Raw genomic sequence first — 14,457 nt, 5'->3', positions numbered from 1 at the left:
AACCTTCCCTGCTACCAATCGTCAGCCTCTTCAAGTCCCCTGGAAGAGCCTGTCCTCCCACACTCCCATGGCCACTATCTGGAACTCTATGCCAGCCCCTACTCCTTGACCTAACTCCTGGTTCCTCACACCAAGTATCACCTCCTCCATGAATTCACTCCATCAGCGAACAAATACAAGTTGTTCCGGGAACTCTGCTGGGTCTCATGATTATAACACTGTCTGCTCTTATCCCTGTGTCTCCACAAACAATCCCTGGGCATTTTCATTACAGCATCTGTCACCCTGGAGCATTCATCATTGCTTGTGATACATTTGTCTCCAGTGCTAGGCTGAGCTTGCTAGGGAAGGGCTTTCATCTTGGTTGTGGTGTCCCTAGAATGGTGGCTGGCACTGAGTCAGCACTCAACAATGTCTATTAAGTGGGTGGATGAGTTCCCAACCAGTAAGAGTAAGCTTGTGCCTAGTAGAGGGCATGGTAGGTGACAGCCCAGCAGAGAGCAAGGTCCTGCAGTGCCTGTGCGCCTTTGGACAATGTACTTGCCATCTTCATACATAAGTTTTTTCACCTGTAAGGTGGAGATAATTACAGTTTAACCCGCTATCATACTATTAGGAAGGTTAACTGTTGCTCAAGTGCTGAGCACAGGGCCTGGCACCTAGCAGGTGCAGAGCACTTACTAACTACTAAAATGAGAGAAGAGAAAGAGGAAGAGCTTTGTTGAGAAATTGTTAAATCTATTAATATCATCAACTGAATCCCAAATATGTATGAGGCCCAGATTTGTTGCAAAGGACCTGCCACTGAGATAGTATTTGGATGTCAGAGCTTGAGGGCATATTCTCCCTCCTGTGAATTCACAGAACATCCGCCCAAAAATGAGAAGCTGACCTGAAAGGACCAACAGGCCTCCCAGGAGGTGGTCTCCGAAGTCTGCTTTGCTGAGGACCCTGGGACAGAGTAGAGGATGCCCCGGGGTCAGGACCACTTAAGGAATGTGCATATTTAAAGTCTCACAGGATTCTGATGGGGGATCCCTTCAAAAGAGCATCTGAAGCAGAGATGGGAGTGAACCCCCTTTTGAACTGACAAGCTCCATCTCAGCAGCCTGCAGGCCGTTATTCAGAACCTGCCCAAATGAAGCTACTCCTTTCCCCCAAGGCTTCCCAGCCTGTTCCACTGTCAGCCACCCTCATTAATTATCAGTGACCTTGTTCTCCGGGCTCCGGGCCATCCCTGAGTGAAGGGGATTTTGCCTGAAGGAGGTTCCAGTGCCCAGCATCCTTACTCCTGAGCCCCTGGGCTCTAAACACTCCTCTGAATGACAAGCTGGAGGCAAGAGACTGTCACACTCAGCTTTGGATAGAAAATGCTGACCTACCCTCAGCCCCTTGGAAGTAAGGGGCCTAATTTCACTCACTGAAGTACTTAATTTCACATGTTTCTTTTTTCATTAAGCATTCCTGCTGCTCAAACCCTTGGGCCCATGCTTTTACTCGTGGCCTTAGAATAATTTAAATTAGCCTGAGTGAGTTAATATTTAAATCTAGTAAAACTGACAAGGGCATCTGACTATGGAGGAAATGATTTGCAATACCCAATGAGAAGCTACTTATATTGGTCCAAAAAGTCAGTTTTCTGTAAGCAATTTGCATTTCAAATTCATAGAACTTTTGGTGCTTGAAATTACCCCTAAATTCCAAGAATACCAAGAGACTTTTCTAAGGTCACATACCTAGTGGGTGGCCAAAGCTAGAACCTGAACCCAGGGCTTCCTGAATTAAGGCCAGTGACAGCCCTAAGTCATAGCCTGCAACTGTCCTAGTGCCCAGCTAAAAGCACTTCCACGAAGACATCAGGAATTTTAATTTGAGGGTAGCCAAGAGCAATAAACATTACTTCTTCCAGCCTGTAATGGTTTTTCTAAAAACATTTCTAAAATATCTATTCGAACTGGCCCAATTGAAAGTAATCTCAGTGTTAAGAAAATTATTACTTTGCTGAATTACCATACAAATTTTGAAAGGGTAAGCTTGAGAAGGGTGGTGTGCGAAGAAAAAAAAAAGGCAAGGTGGGGAGTGGGGGTGTCTTGTAAACAAACCTGCAATGTTTTGGGATATTTCCTATTGTGCAGACTCTGATGTGATACAGACATGCTGATCTTAGAATCTATTTCATCAAACAAAGCCACAGTTCCTCTAAACAGATGCTCTCAAATTACTTTTCTCCTTAGAGAAACATTTAGTTTCAATTCCTCCTATATAATGGACCACTTTCACCAGAAAAGGGAAAACTCTGATTAAAACTGTCCCTGGGCAGAGGAGAGATGATCTAGTGTGGCCAGATGACCAAGTCAGCCATGCTTGCCCTGTGACCAAGATAGCCATGCTTCTGTGCCCATGACTGTTTGTCAGCTCCTAGTATCATCCTTGACTCCAGGCTTCGTAGGCAGCTAAGTCCTCAAAGGCCACTGTATTATAATGTGGTCATCTGCCAGTGTGCTTGGGCTTGAGGTCTGGAGGAGACAGAAAAAGGAACACCAGCAATTGGCTGGGGTTGGAACTGTTGGGGGACTGCTGGGGAGACCTCCTTTGCTGAAATCCAGGGCGTATGGACACAGACAGAGATCACAGGAAGCTCTGACAGCCCAGCTCTGCAGTCTGGACTTTATCTTACGGTTGAGGAGTATACTGCCAGAGTAAGTGACCATGATCCAACCTGTACTTGAGGAGGTAAGGAGAAAGAAGTGAAAAGTGAGAGAGCAGGATGGATCTGGGAGTCCACCAGAGGAGGATCTGCAGAACTGCCGTGATCCATGGGGACAGCCTGAGGAGTCAGGACTGCAAGAGAGGGGGTAGTGGGCAATGGTGGCACTGAGGTAGGGAGGGATGGGGAGGCCAACTTAGGATATGGAGTATTTCTGGCACTGGCAGGACACCCACTTAGAGCAGTCTCTCTGTATAGTGGAAATACAGCTTTCAAGCACCTAAGAAAAATTGGAAATTATTTACTTGTGGGACATCTGCAAGGAAATGAAGGACAAAGCTGCAAGGGTGGACATCCTTACTCAAGGACAGAGGGAAAAACGAGAATGGCCAAAACCTTGGAAAGCAACAGCCTTTAAGGGATGGGGGGGGGTTGGAGGATGAGAAGCAACAAAGAAGGATGAGGAGGGCCAGTGAGAGAGGAAAGAGGCTATGGGAAGGCAAGCCCTCATGTCTGATGCACAGAAGCCAGGGAAGTGCCAAAAGAGGCAGGCAGTGTTAACCTTTTGGGAGTGAGTAGGTGGTGAGTGAAACCGTTTCACTCACCAACCACTTAGCCATTCTCTTACTACATTACTTCCTAAGTATGCAGGCTAAGTGTAGTGCATAGCATGGGCTGGTTCTGCATCAACTCTCTCCCAGGTTTGAGTAGCTACAGAGACTCCCTAATGTCATTTACAAAATATTCAAGAATCTTTTCTCCACATTACTAGTTTTGAATCCAATTTTATCTCCTGAAGAGGCAGAATAACATAGTGGTCAAGAGCACAGACGACTGGGGCAGACCTCCTAGATTCAAATTCCAGATCTCCTGCTTCCTAGCTGGGCACAGAACAACTCTCTGTACCTAATGAAACATTAGCTATAAAACTGAGATAACAGGATGTACTTCATGGTATTGTCGCAAAGATTTAACTCAGTTAATATATACATACACAAAACAGTGCCTGGCACATAGGAAGTGCTCAAAATGTTATTGAATCATTAAGTTTTAATAATCTAAATCATTTCGTTTTTAACAATCAATTAAGATGAAAATAGAGAATAGTAGTATTTAATAGAAATATAGTGCAAGTCATACATAAACCACATACTTAATTTTAAATTTTCTAGTAGACTCATAATAAAAATAGTAAAATTAATATTTAACCCAATTTATCTAAAATATTGTCACTTCAATGTGTGATTGATATAAAAAAATTTAGATATTTTACTTTTTATGAAGTCTTTGATATCTGGTATGGTATATTACACTTATACATAATCTCTCATTCAAACAGCCACATTTCAAGTGCTCAATATCCACATGTGATTAGTGGCCACCATATTGGCAGCACAGGTATAGAGGAATACACACCAAACTGTTACTCTAGGTCACCTCGCAGGGCTGGCTTAGAGATGAGGTAGCGGAACTAGCAACATTTTGTTTACATACCTCTACGTTATTTAATATGTAACAATTAAGACGTATGTTTTTAAAATCCAGCAAATTAAAAAAACTAACGACCCAAACCTAATGTTCACTGAAATGATCACCAAAATATAGAACGTGTTCGAACATGGAAGTTAGGAGAACGGGGTTCTAGGTCACATATGGGACCTTCAAAAAGCCCTTTCCCATTTTCGGACCTCAGTTTCCTTACATTTCATTTAGAACTGGACGATTCCTTAAGACCTCGCAGTTCTTAAAATGCACAAATGTTGGACGCTCTATTTCTCCTACATTACCTCCAAGAATCTATAAGAGGATGAGAACCGTCTCCTCACTTCTGGAGATGGTTTATCTGTAAGCAGAGGGGCAGGTGACACGTCTTCACGCGGTCTGAGAATTTCTTGTTTCCTTTCCTTTGAAGCCAGGTTTCCGTTTGCTGCTGGCTATGAACATTCTCAGCTCTTAAAAGCTCACATTTACATTCGTCCCCTGGTTCTCTCCGTGCCCCGCTGTGGTCACAAATGCCAAGGGAACTGGAAAATGAGCCTGACCTTCTCACTCTCGCTCAGGAATGATTTGGTCCGAATGCAAGGAAATCTGGGAGGAGGGGCCGCGGGAGTACGTGCTGCACCTGTGGAACCTGCTGGATTTCGGGATGCTGTCCATCTTCGTGGCCTCCTTCACCGCCAGGTTCATGGCCTTCCTGAAGGCCAGCGAGGCCCAGCTGTACGTGGACCAACACGTGCAGGACGACACGCTGCACAACGTCTCACTTCCGCCGGAAGTGGCGTACTTCACCTACGGTGAGCCGGAGGGCGGTGCTCCGCCGTGTCCCGCCCCACGCTCCCGGGGCGTGGCCACGGGCTCTTAGCACCACTCCACGTGCAGATCCCCCTCCCAAACAGTCCTACTTCGTGCAGCACAGTGAGCTTCTTAGAACGTGGACTTAGTGACTATTTTTTTATGTGTTAAGAAGGATAGATTTGTTTTGGAAAGGATCTGGAACGTTTCTGGGAGTTTCTTTTTTTTCTCTTTTTTAAAACAAAGATCTCTTTTTTTAAAAGATTTTATTTATTTATTTATTTGTGAGAGAGAGAGAGAGAGCACACAAGCAGGGGGAGCGGCAGGCAGAGGGAGAAGCATGCTCCCTGCTGAACAAGGAGCCCAATGTGGGACTCGATCCTAGGACCCTGGGATAATGACCTGAGCCACCCAGGCACCCCCAAAGATCTCATTTCTGGTATGGATCCAGGAGCACTAAGGGGAAATGTAGAGATGGAAGAAATGTCCTTCTATATTGGATCCCTGTGTTTCGTGCAAAGATAGGCCCTTGATTCCCCAATTCAAAAGTTCCTTTCTCGTGGCCAAAGTAGTTTTTTGGAGTTGCCTTAATTCTTCCAAACGACAAGGCCATACAGTGTGAGGTAGTAGATTGAAAATTTAGGAAGAGTAAGAGTTGTAGCATCCATTTATTGAGGACTTACTAGGTGCCAGGAACTGTATAAACATATTATACCATAAACTCCAATCCTTGCAAAAGGTCTTCTCTGTCCCTATTTTACAGATGATGAAATGGGTTTCCATGGCAGGACTCACAATGTTCTCAGAAACACAGGAATGCCTTGGATAGCAAGGGATCCTGGCCCAACATGAATTGAAAACCATGCAGAATGGCAAAGTACTTATGTCGCCAGCCTTTGGAGTTACACGTGGATTCAAACCCTACTTCTATAGCTTACTCTGAGACTTTTGTTTACTTAACGTTTCTGAGCCTTTATTTTCTCATAAGTAAAACCAGGATAATACCCAAGTCAAAAAGTTTGTTTTACAGATTAAATAGTGCATATGAGGAATTTTGCACCGTGCTCTGAAAATATTAAATGTTCACTAAATGGTTAACAGTTATTATCAATAATGCCTATTGGTTCATTTTCCTGCTCTAACACGGTACTTTCTGTTCCAAAAGAGAAAGAGGAGTGGAGAGAAGAAACAGATCTCTTTTATTGTTCCCAGTAAATTAGCTGGACACTTAGGCATTCATTAATGGCCGCTGCTACATCTGAAGGGTTTGAGTGTCAAAAGTCCCTGTTAGATGAAGTCACATGGCTCCTGTGTCCTCAAAAATGTTCGTGGTCAGGTAAAGCAGTGAGCTGCCAAGGGCCGCCATTTACCACAGTAGTTGCTACCCATATTCTATATAGATCATGTTGCACAGATTATGCCACACGTAAATGTGGTAAGGACACACCTCCTGAGAAACGGGGAGTCTTCTCGTATTACAAACCATTCACTCTTCGTTGATTGGTTTAGCAAATTCAGATTTGTTAAAGGCCAAATGGGCTTGTATATTTTCCCCTCTGGGCCATTCAGGGTTCATCAATGAAAGATGAGAGAATCTTGATACTAAATTGGATAATTTTCTTAATGCCCTGATTCAGGCTGCAGTATTGTCCACTTGTGACTTCTGTTCCTATTAAGGATTGTATTAAGGTCTCACCCAACTGCAAAGTACTGCACATTGTTGCCCTTGCTTTGAGATTCACCCTGTGCCCTTGGAAATCTTTTGGCTCATAGTGGGCCCTTGTGCTCCAGTTGTGGAGCGAGAGAGCCCCCTGGTGGCCAGCAAGGCAGTGGTGCCTTCCAACCTCTACAGCTCCAAATAGGCAGATTCCAGTTTTCCAGCTTGTGATAGGGCAATTTTTCTCATGGAAAGAGCTCCAAAAAGAAGAAAATCCGTTTGTCTGAATCATCACACTGCTCTTTGCTTTTACACCCATTGTAACTCTTACAAGCCAGTCCAAGTAGAACACTTTTTACTAGAAGTCCTGACCTAGTCACCGGGGTCTGAGGACAGCTAAATCTATCTTACTAGATAATAGAACTGGCTTTTATTATTACAGCTGAGGTTTAATATGTAAATTATAGGACGGGGGAGAAAAAGAAATTCCTTTTTGGTGTCTCTTTGTAGAAGCCAAGTCTTATTTCATGTTACCCAAATGTGTTATTTATCCTTGGAGGGTGACAGATATATTGGAAAAACATAATTTGTTCTCCTTACTTGTCTTTCCTGGACTTCTGAGTTATGACCTTGATGAGAACATAGAGCCTATAATTTTATTGTATTTCCAAATGTAATTTAGAATACACTACGTGAAACTTCGTAGCAAATAGAGGCCTGGTTTCCCTTACTAAAGGTTTCTTGCTGCTCTTTATTATTATAATTGTTTAACACAGTCTAGCCTTGAAAATAAAGGATAAAATTCCTCCTTCATTTCCCTTGGGGTTGCCAAGAATTGCTATGTAATCTCCTTGCTATCTGCATTTACCTGGCTATGACAAGGACCCCATACCCCTAATCCAATCTTGCAAATGGCAATAATAATATCTACTCTACAGGGCTGTCACGAAAATTACAGCTAATGTACATGTAAGAGCTAATTTCAGTTTCTCAGTGTTTCTCAGTTTAAGTTTCACTTAGCATTTCTCAACAGGGAGACCCTTGGCTTTTTCAGCAGAGCAATTTTCATGGTACAGGTCTGTCTAGAGCATTGCAGGGTATTAGCATCTCAGTAATATTCCTGCCCCAGCGTTGTGATAACTGCAGGCACCCACATACAGTTCCCAAGGATGAAGATGCTGCCCTCACCAGAGAACCACTGTGTGTCCTGACACATAGCAGGGAGCCTTATTAGTGATGGATGCCACTCCTTGGGCCATAGGAACACTTCACAGCTTTGTTCTGCTGTAGGAATACACTCTGGACAGCTCAGACCCACACAAGAGGCCACAAGCAGAAACTCCACAGCCCAGGATCGGTCCCAGGACTCTTGCCACCTGGAACAGGGCTGCCATGGCAAACCTGGATGACTGGTCGCCATATTGGAGACCTTCGCTGAAACCCAGAACAACTCTTCCAGACATACACAGCCTGAGAAACAAAACCCAAGAGCATTTTCTCAGGCAAGATCCAGATTCCTGGCCCTTGTGTGGGCTCGTGTGTTCTGATTTGTGGCCAGTCCAAACTTGTGGTATTTCAGTCAGTCATTTAACAAACATTTAGCAACACCTGCTGTGTGTGAGACCCTATGCTAAGCACTTTACATATATAGGGTTGCATTTCATCCTCATGACAGCTCTGTGAGGTTGATGTTATTATCCCCAATTTACAAATGGAGAAAATCTGGTTCCAAAAGGTTAATTGACTTGCTGGCATTCATATAGCCACACTGTCAACCTTGGGTCTGTCTGACTCCAAGCCCATGCTCCTCGCCACTACTTCCCCATGCTGCTTCCCCAGTGGATGGGACGTCCTCGGCTGGTGGAGCTCAAACACGGGCAAGGAGGACAGAAGAGTGAGCAGCATGGAAAGGTCCATGACAGAGGGTGCACAGGATACTGCAGGAGCAAAGAGAGGAATGGGGAGCCTGTCCCAGGTTGTAGGAGTCACAGAAGGCTTCCTGAGAGAGCTGACACCTGACCAGAGTCTTAAAGGATGAGTATGAATGAAGCGGCCTTGAAGTGAGGGCAGGGTGTTCCCAGCAGATGGACCAGCACATTCCCAGAGGGAGGGTGACACCTTCAGTGTATTGGGATCAACTTCAAGACAAGGGCAGGAATGGCAATGATGAGGTCAGCCACCTTGAAAGATGCCTAACTGGTTTCCCCGCCAGAGAAAAGTCAGCACAGCAGATCCTGTCCCCCCGCGATGAGTAACCCAGATTATTTTCTTTCAGCCAGGGACAAGTGGTGGCCTTCAGACCCTCAGATCATATCAGAAGGGCTGTATGCGATCGCTGTCGTGCTGAGCTTCTCTCGAATCGCGTACATCCTGCCAGCCAACGAGAGTTTTGGGCCCCTGCAGATCTCACTGGGGAGAACCGTGAAAGATATCTTCAAGTTCATGGTCATTTTCATCATGGTATTTGTGGCCTTCATGATTGGGATGTTCAATCTCTACTCCTACTACCGAGGTGCAAAGTACAACCCAGCGTTTACAACGTGAGTACACCAGGGCTCTCTTCGGAGGGTCTCTGTGGGCTCCCCGGGAATCCTTAGGAGTCTCTCGCAGGCAGCTCCTTGCAGAGACTCATGTTTCCTTGGTATTTCTACAAGTTACAGGCAACTTTCTTTAAGGGTGGCTTAGAGGTCAGGTTCTGGAGTTGAAAGAATCCATTTTTTAAGCTATATTAAATCTTTGTTTTTGCTACTTACATGCTGTGCAGCCATGAGCATGTTCCTTAACTTCTCTGAGCTTCCGTTTCCTTATCTTTAAAATGAGGATAAAAATAATACCTGCTTAACAGGGACAGTATGAAGATTTAGGGAGGTGATACAGCAGCCAAACAGTATACTCTCAATACGTGAAAGGAATTATTATTACTATTATCATCGTGTTCACCTGTGCTACCTAGAAAACAGAGCCCGGGGCAAATGTTGTATGCCAACACTTTACTGGAGAAAGGCAGTTGCAACCCAAATGCAATAAGACTGAAGGAAAAAGAAAAGTGAGGCGGGGGACGAGGGAGAGCAGATACAGGATGCTGACCTGGCCACCATCTATCAGAACGTACAACTCGGTCATGACACACTCTCTGGGGAGATTATACGGAAACATCGCATCTCCGAATAGCCCATCAGAATGAGGAATAGACAATTTATCAGGCAGAGCCTTCCCATCTGCTGTCTTCCATTAATCAGATTCACTCCAGAGGACATGAACTCCGCTACCCTTCCAGGACAGCCGTGGGGAAGCCAGGGCCACATAGCATGAGGGGGTAGGTGTGTGAGTGCGCACAGGTCAGCAGCTCTGTACGCCTGGCTGGACCAGCCGGCTCCGGGGCGTGGACACTGAGCAAGTCCAGCAGTGTCACGTGCCTCAGCAGCAGTGGGGAAGGCTCAGGCAGGGAGGGAAGAGGCACGTGCGCCAGCCTGAAGAAAGCCACCGTCGGGCCAACTAACATCAGGGTCCAGAAGTAGCTGCCACACGCAGAGCAAGACAGGTGCCGGAGCCTCCCGCGTGGAGGTGGTTTTGGAGCTCCCGAGCCTGTGTCCACGCAGACTTAGGGCTCCCCCCGCCGTGGGGGATGCCAGACAGTGTCCTGGAGGGCCGTCAGTAGCACTGAGCAGTGGTCTAGGAGAAGAGTCAGGCAGACCTGAGTTTCCATCCCGACACAGGCGTTTACTGGCTGATGACCTTATGCCAAGTCACTTGATTTATCCGTGCCTCTCTGTCCTCACCTATAAAATGGAAATGACTCTCTGCCTTGTTCATAAATAACCTTAGGAATAAATGAGGGGGTTACGTAAAGGGCCTGCGGCACCGAAGTCTTTCCAGTCTAGGTCTTTCCCCCGGCCCACCCAGGCTCAGAACTCCCTGCCTTCTTCAGGCTCCCGCCCAGAATCTTGAGGGAAGCACAGTCATGCCTCCAGGCACAAGCATGACAGCTGGGACCTGCAGGGCTAGCACTGCTGACATGGGGCCCCACGAAACCTGAGGGGCCTGAGATTTGTTTCCCAGTAGGTGAAAATGACTGAGCCCAGCCACACAGGTTTCCTGAGCAATTCCCAGCTCACAGCACAGCCTCACTTTCTCCTTCTTCTGAGAAATCGCCCATCAGGGGAAGAGGTTTAACTCTGAGAACCCAAACCCAGTGCACTGAGCGTTGTCCCCCTCAGCTCAGAATCATGGACTACGCTGCCCCACCATGGGAACCACCTAGAAACATGGGACCCTGGTGCTCCCGAACCACAGAAGCTGTTACTCTATGGGACAGAGAAGTAGTGTGTGTTTACACAGAGCAGGTGCCTGGCCCAGAGCAGAGAGATGCACCTGAGAAGTGTCTGGCTGTGCCCTTAGCCCACAGCAGCCCACGGCCCAGACACACTAGGTGTGAGTCTGAGCTCTCCTCTCCCTGGCTGCGTGGCCTTGGGCAAGTGCATAAATCCCCTGGGCCTCAATGTGCCCTGCAGCTCTGAAGTAAGAATACTAAGATGGCCAACCTAACAGGATTGTTGTAAGGACTCCGTAAGACGCAGCATTAAATACCATGTGTGGCATGCAGTGAAGCTTCTGTGAATGGCAGTGATGATCATGGAAATGGTGAATAAGGACAGGGGAGGGAGGAGAAGCTGCAAGCACAGATACCTGGGTACTGATCTGGCTCTACGAGACCCTTTCTGAGCAGTGGCTTTGCTAACAAACTGTGGTCCAGATCAGGCCAAATACATCATTGATTGAGCCGGACTACTTTATATGGCTCCCATACTCAGTGATTAGCTGTGGGGGGAATGAGATAAGTTTGAATCGCCCAAAAGCAAATTTGCTCTAGATCTGCTAGATGTAGCCTCTCAGCATGGGAGGCATTGTGACTGAAGGACAGTCAAGCTGTCAGTCAACAAACCCAGGCCTCGACGTCCCTTCTGTGTTTCCAGTCTGGCACAATGCCTTGCGCACACAGTAGGGCTCACTAAACTCTTCACGAACGTGAATGATAGAAGGAACAGGAGAAACAAAGCCAGGCTCAAGGCGGTAGGGTAAACACTGGACTGAGAATCGGACCACGTGACCTTGGGTTCCGTTTCTCCTGGGCTGGGTGTTCTGTGCAATCCCTCTTCCTGCTCCTCACGGGGAGCCTGCCCTACTAGCACATAGCTACTCAGAAGGTCAGTGCCAGGACACAGGAGAAAATGAAAAAGATCATGACGTGAGGGCAGGGCTGGCCCGGCCACAATTCTCAGCTGGATGCCGCTCATCTATAGAGGGAATCTTTCGGATCAGGAAAAGCCATGGGAAAAGATGAAAGCGGAAGAGGAGCAATACAGTTGGTTTGTCCCAAGTCCTGGGAACCACGTGGACACCTCTTAGACAGGAGGGACCCAACCAAAGAGGACCCAGGCCCCCCAGGATGGGGAAGGGAAGAAAAAGTGTGGCGGCGGCAGCAAGCACAGTAGAGAAAGAATGGGATATTTAGGGCCTTAGCAGTTCCTAAAATGGGACGTGCAGCGGCAAGGCAGTGTGATTGGACAGGGAAACAGTCAATAGAGCAATGAAGTGCAGAGGAAAGAATGGATTTTTGTAAATGTCATCTTTTACCTTCTGACTGCTCCCCGGAGCATGTCCCCCTAAGAGATCTTTGATGAGCAAAAAGCCATGTTAGGATAAATGAGATGTGTGCTTTAGGGGACTCAGAACTATTCTGCGTGCCAGCTAGGCTGGTGATAAAGTCGAATGACCCCCCTAAGGTGAATGTTTGCTTCAGAGCAGCCCATCCTCAGGCTGCCCTGCCTAGCTCGGGATCTTCCCTCTGGCCCTCCCACAGGGGTGGGGGGCGTCTCTCCTGTGGAATTTTGAGCTTGGAGGGTAAGATGGGTCCCCTATCTGTTTCTACAGAGTCAGAAGACTCAATCCTCCAGAAGAGAAATCTGGGCTGGAGCACACTGCAGGTCAGGTATCCTTCCCCCAACCCCACACCTGCCATGTTCAAGGACAGCTGGGGTTCCTAAAGACTGTTCAGGAGGCCCCTTTGAGAGTCAGCTGTTAGGAACTAAGAGACTGCTGCCCCATAAGAGCCCTGCTCACCCTAGGAGTGCAGTCCCCGTTCAGATTGCAAAAGCCAGTCCCACCTGAATCCCACCAAGTTACAGCACTGTCCCAAATGAGAGAGGTGGGGACATTCTGGGACCAAAGGAAAGAGGAAGTCTCTCTACCAACTGCAGACCCTTAGCCCTAAGCCCAGCCCTCTTCTAACGCCCCACAGGTTCCAATTCTTCCCTCCCCACCCCAAATTCCCAATCCCTCCACCCAGCAGACCTCAGTGAGAGGGTTAGAAGAAAATAGACAGATTGAACTAACTCTGCCCAGGTATAAATAAACACACAGGATGAACAGTCTTACCTGAGATTGGTGGTTCTCAAACGGCACCAGACTCATCTGGGGAAATGGCTAAACTGGGGACTTCCCAGGCCTCACCCCCTAGAGAGTCTCATTGCAATAATAAGGGTGGGGCTGGGAAGTCTGCATTAACAAGTCACTGGGGGGCTCTGTGAAGTTGGTCCTAGGGGGCTACAGGGAGACACATGCTGATGCTATCCAACCTTATGCTTCCAGGGAGAGAAAGAGGCCACTCTCAACTATGCGCATTTCAAAAACAAAGGGCTTGTTAACCTAAGTGAGTGTCTTTTGGGTAGACTCTCCGGCTCTGCAGGTGGGATTTGTTTCTGTAGGTTCAAGTCGGAACAGGTAGCCAGATCAAGCAAGGAGTGAGCTCCGACAGAGTCTGTGAACAGTTCCCAACTTGTCAGCCTCCGACAGAACCAAGGGTGCGCTCAAAGATCTGGGTTGTTTTTCTCAGCTGCTGCTGTGTCGGGGCCTAGCTGAAGGGGTGCAGGGACATGAGTGCCTGGGTCATTGGCTGGTGAGCTGGGCCTGTCTGGGCATGACAGATTGTGCACCTGCCGGCAGCTCATTATCTCCAAGTCGCTTCTATGAGAAACTGCGAATGTCCAAAGGGGAGGGAGAGACGGCGCTCAGACAAGTTTTATGCTCTCAGAGTACAAAATCAAAGTATCCCACAACAGGGGTCAGGAAGTAGAGAGAAAGCTGAGCAAGCCGCCAGAGACAGCTCTTTCTTGAAGAAAGTCTTTAAGAAAAGTTTTTGATTCTGTTAGGAATTTTGTTCTTATTAGGAACGTATTTTGACTTTATCATGGAAGTCCGTCGACAGAGAGGATTTGCCTTTTGAGGGGGTTGTTTTGAGATTTTCAGCCTACAAACTCTAGAAAAACCGTGGGGTCCCAGCCCTCTGGTTATAGTGTTAGAAAAAGAGAGACGGGGAGCCTGGCTGGCATAGTCGGCTGGGCATCTGACTCTTGATCTCAGCTCAAGTCTTGATCTCAGGGTTGTGAATTCAGGCCCCCTGATGGGCTCCATGCTGGGCATGGAGCCTACTTTAAAAAAAAAAAAAAGAGAGAGAGAGACAAAAAATCCTTGGCTCATGAATGAAATACAGCTAGGCAAGAATGCACACAAGAGCAGTAGCCTTCCCTATACTCTGATTGTGACCATGGCAGGGCAGGTCCACAGAGAAGAACAGGAGGGTCTGGGGGCAAGGGGGTGACCCAGAGCCAGGAAGTAAGGGCTCTCTGACACCACTCATGACTCACAATGGACTCCTGGTCTCCCCTTTGGGTGAACTTGGCCTCCCCTACTTCATTCTGACTGGACATTAAATATGGGGCCTGCCTCCCAAAAAAATGAGCCA

The 14,457-nt window shown here is 47.2% G+C and overlaps 1 protein-coding gene across 1 annotated transcript in view; it reads left to right on the top strand.

Annotated features, from left to right (window-relative positions):
• TRPC7 (transient receptor potential cation channel subfamily C member 7) overlaps positions 1 to 14,457 on the top strand; it is a 139,422-nt gene that overhangs the window by 99,314 nt on the left and 25,651 nt on the right. Inside the window, exons 6-7 of the mRNA XM_021702093.1 lie at positions 4,768 to 5,001; positions 8,932 to 9,196. Of these exons, the coding sequence (XP_021557768.1) occupies positions 4,768 to 5,001; positions 8,932 to 9,196 (499 nt within the window). The remainder of the gene's footprint in view (positions 1 to 4,767; positions 5,002 to 8,931; positions 9,197 to 14,457) is intronic.

This window comes from Neomonachus schauinslandi, chromosome 7, assembly GCF_002201575.2.
Source record: "Neomonachus schauinslandi chromosome 7, ASM220157v2, whole genome shotgun sequence".
Taxonomy (NCBI): Eukaryota; Metazoa; Chordata; class Mammalia; order Carnivora; family Phocidae; genus Neomonachus; species Neomonachus schauinslandi.
This window is presented reverse-complemented; position numbering and strand designations above follow the sequence as displayed.